We start from the raw sequence: 617 nt of genomic DNA on the forward strand, positions 1-617 counted from the left end.
GCAAGGGGTGGGGACGAAGCCTTGGGAGCAGCCCCCAGGCAGCTCCGGAGCGGGAGAGCTGGGCAGAGGTGTCTTTGGGACACCTGTGCTGCCGCTCAGCCCTCTGCTAATGCCATGCCCTGCCGCCCCTGCAGGCTTCATCCACGAGGACCATCTGCGGGAGCTGCTGACCACCATGGGAGACAGGTTCACTGACGAGGAGGTGGATGAGATGTACCGGGAGGCGCCCATCGACAAGAAGGGCAACTTCAACTACGTGGAGTTCACCCGCATCCTGAAGCACGGAGCCAAGGACAAGGACGATTAGAGCCCCTCTGCTTCCTCCTGTGCACACCCCAACCCTGCCCCTCAGCCCCCCTTGCTGCCCCACAGCAGTTTCCCCCCATGGGAAACACCTCCCAGGACCAGCACCCCGCACCGGGTCACGCTTGGAGGGGACGCACTCCTGTCACTGTGCCACCACGTGCCCACTCGTCAGCCCCAGAACTCCCCTCCCCTTACCTCTCCCACCCACAGGCTCACCCTGCTGGGACCCCCAGCCTGGCTGGGACCCCCTCAGCAGCCGTTGACCACCTCAAAGCCACTGCACCACCGGTCACTCGGGCCAGGGCGAGCAG

At 65.3% G+C, this 617-nt stretch overlaps 1 protein-coding gene across 3 annotated transcripts in view; it reads left to right on the top strand.

Annotated features, from left to right (window-relative positions):
* Positions 1-365, top strand: part of MYL9 (myosin, light chain 9, regulatory) — a 7,539-nt gene extending 7,174 nt beyond the window's left edge. For 2 of the 3 annotated variants that reach the window (XM_009869717.1, XM_009869724.1), the window contains one exon: positions 117-365. In XM_009869717.1, coding sequence (XP_009868019.1) covers positions 117-307 — 191 coding nt within the window. In that variant the 3' untranslated portion in view covers positions 308-365. The remainder of the gene's footprint in view (positions 1-116) is intronic. The other variant, XM_009869732.1, reaches the window with a different exon arrangement.
* The last annotated feature ends 252 nt before the right edge of the window (positions 366-617 follow it).

This window comes from Apaloderma vittatum, unplaced genomic scaffold (genome assembly GCF_000703405.1).
Source record: "Apaloderma vittatum isolate BGI_N311 unplaced genomic scaffold, ASM70340v1 scaffold10850, whole genome shotgun sequence".
NCBI lineage: Eukaryota > Metazoa > Chordata > Aves > Trogoniformes > Trogonidae > Apaloderma > Apaloderma vittatum.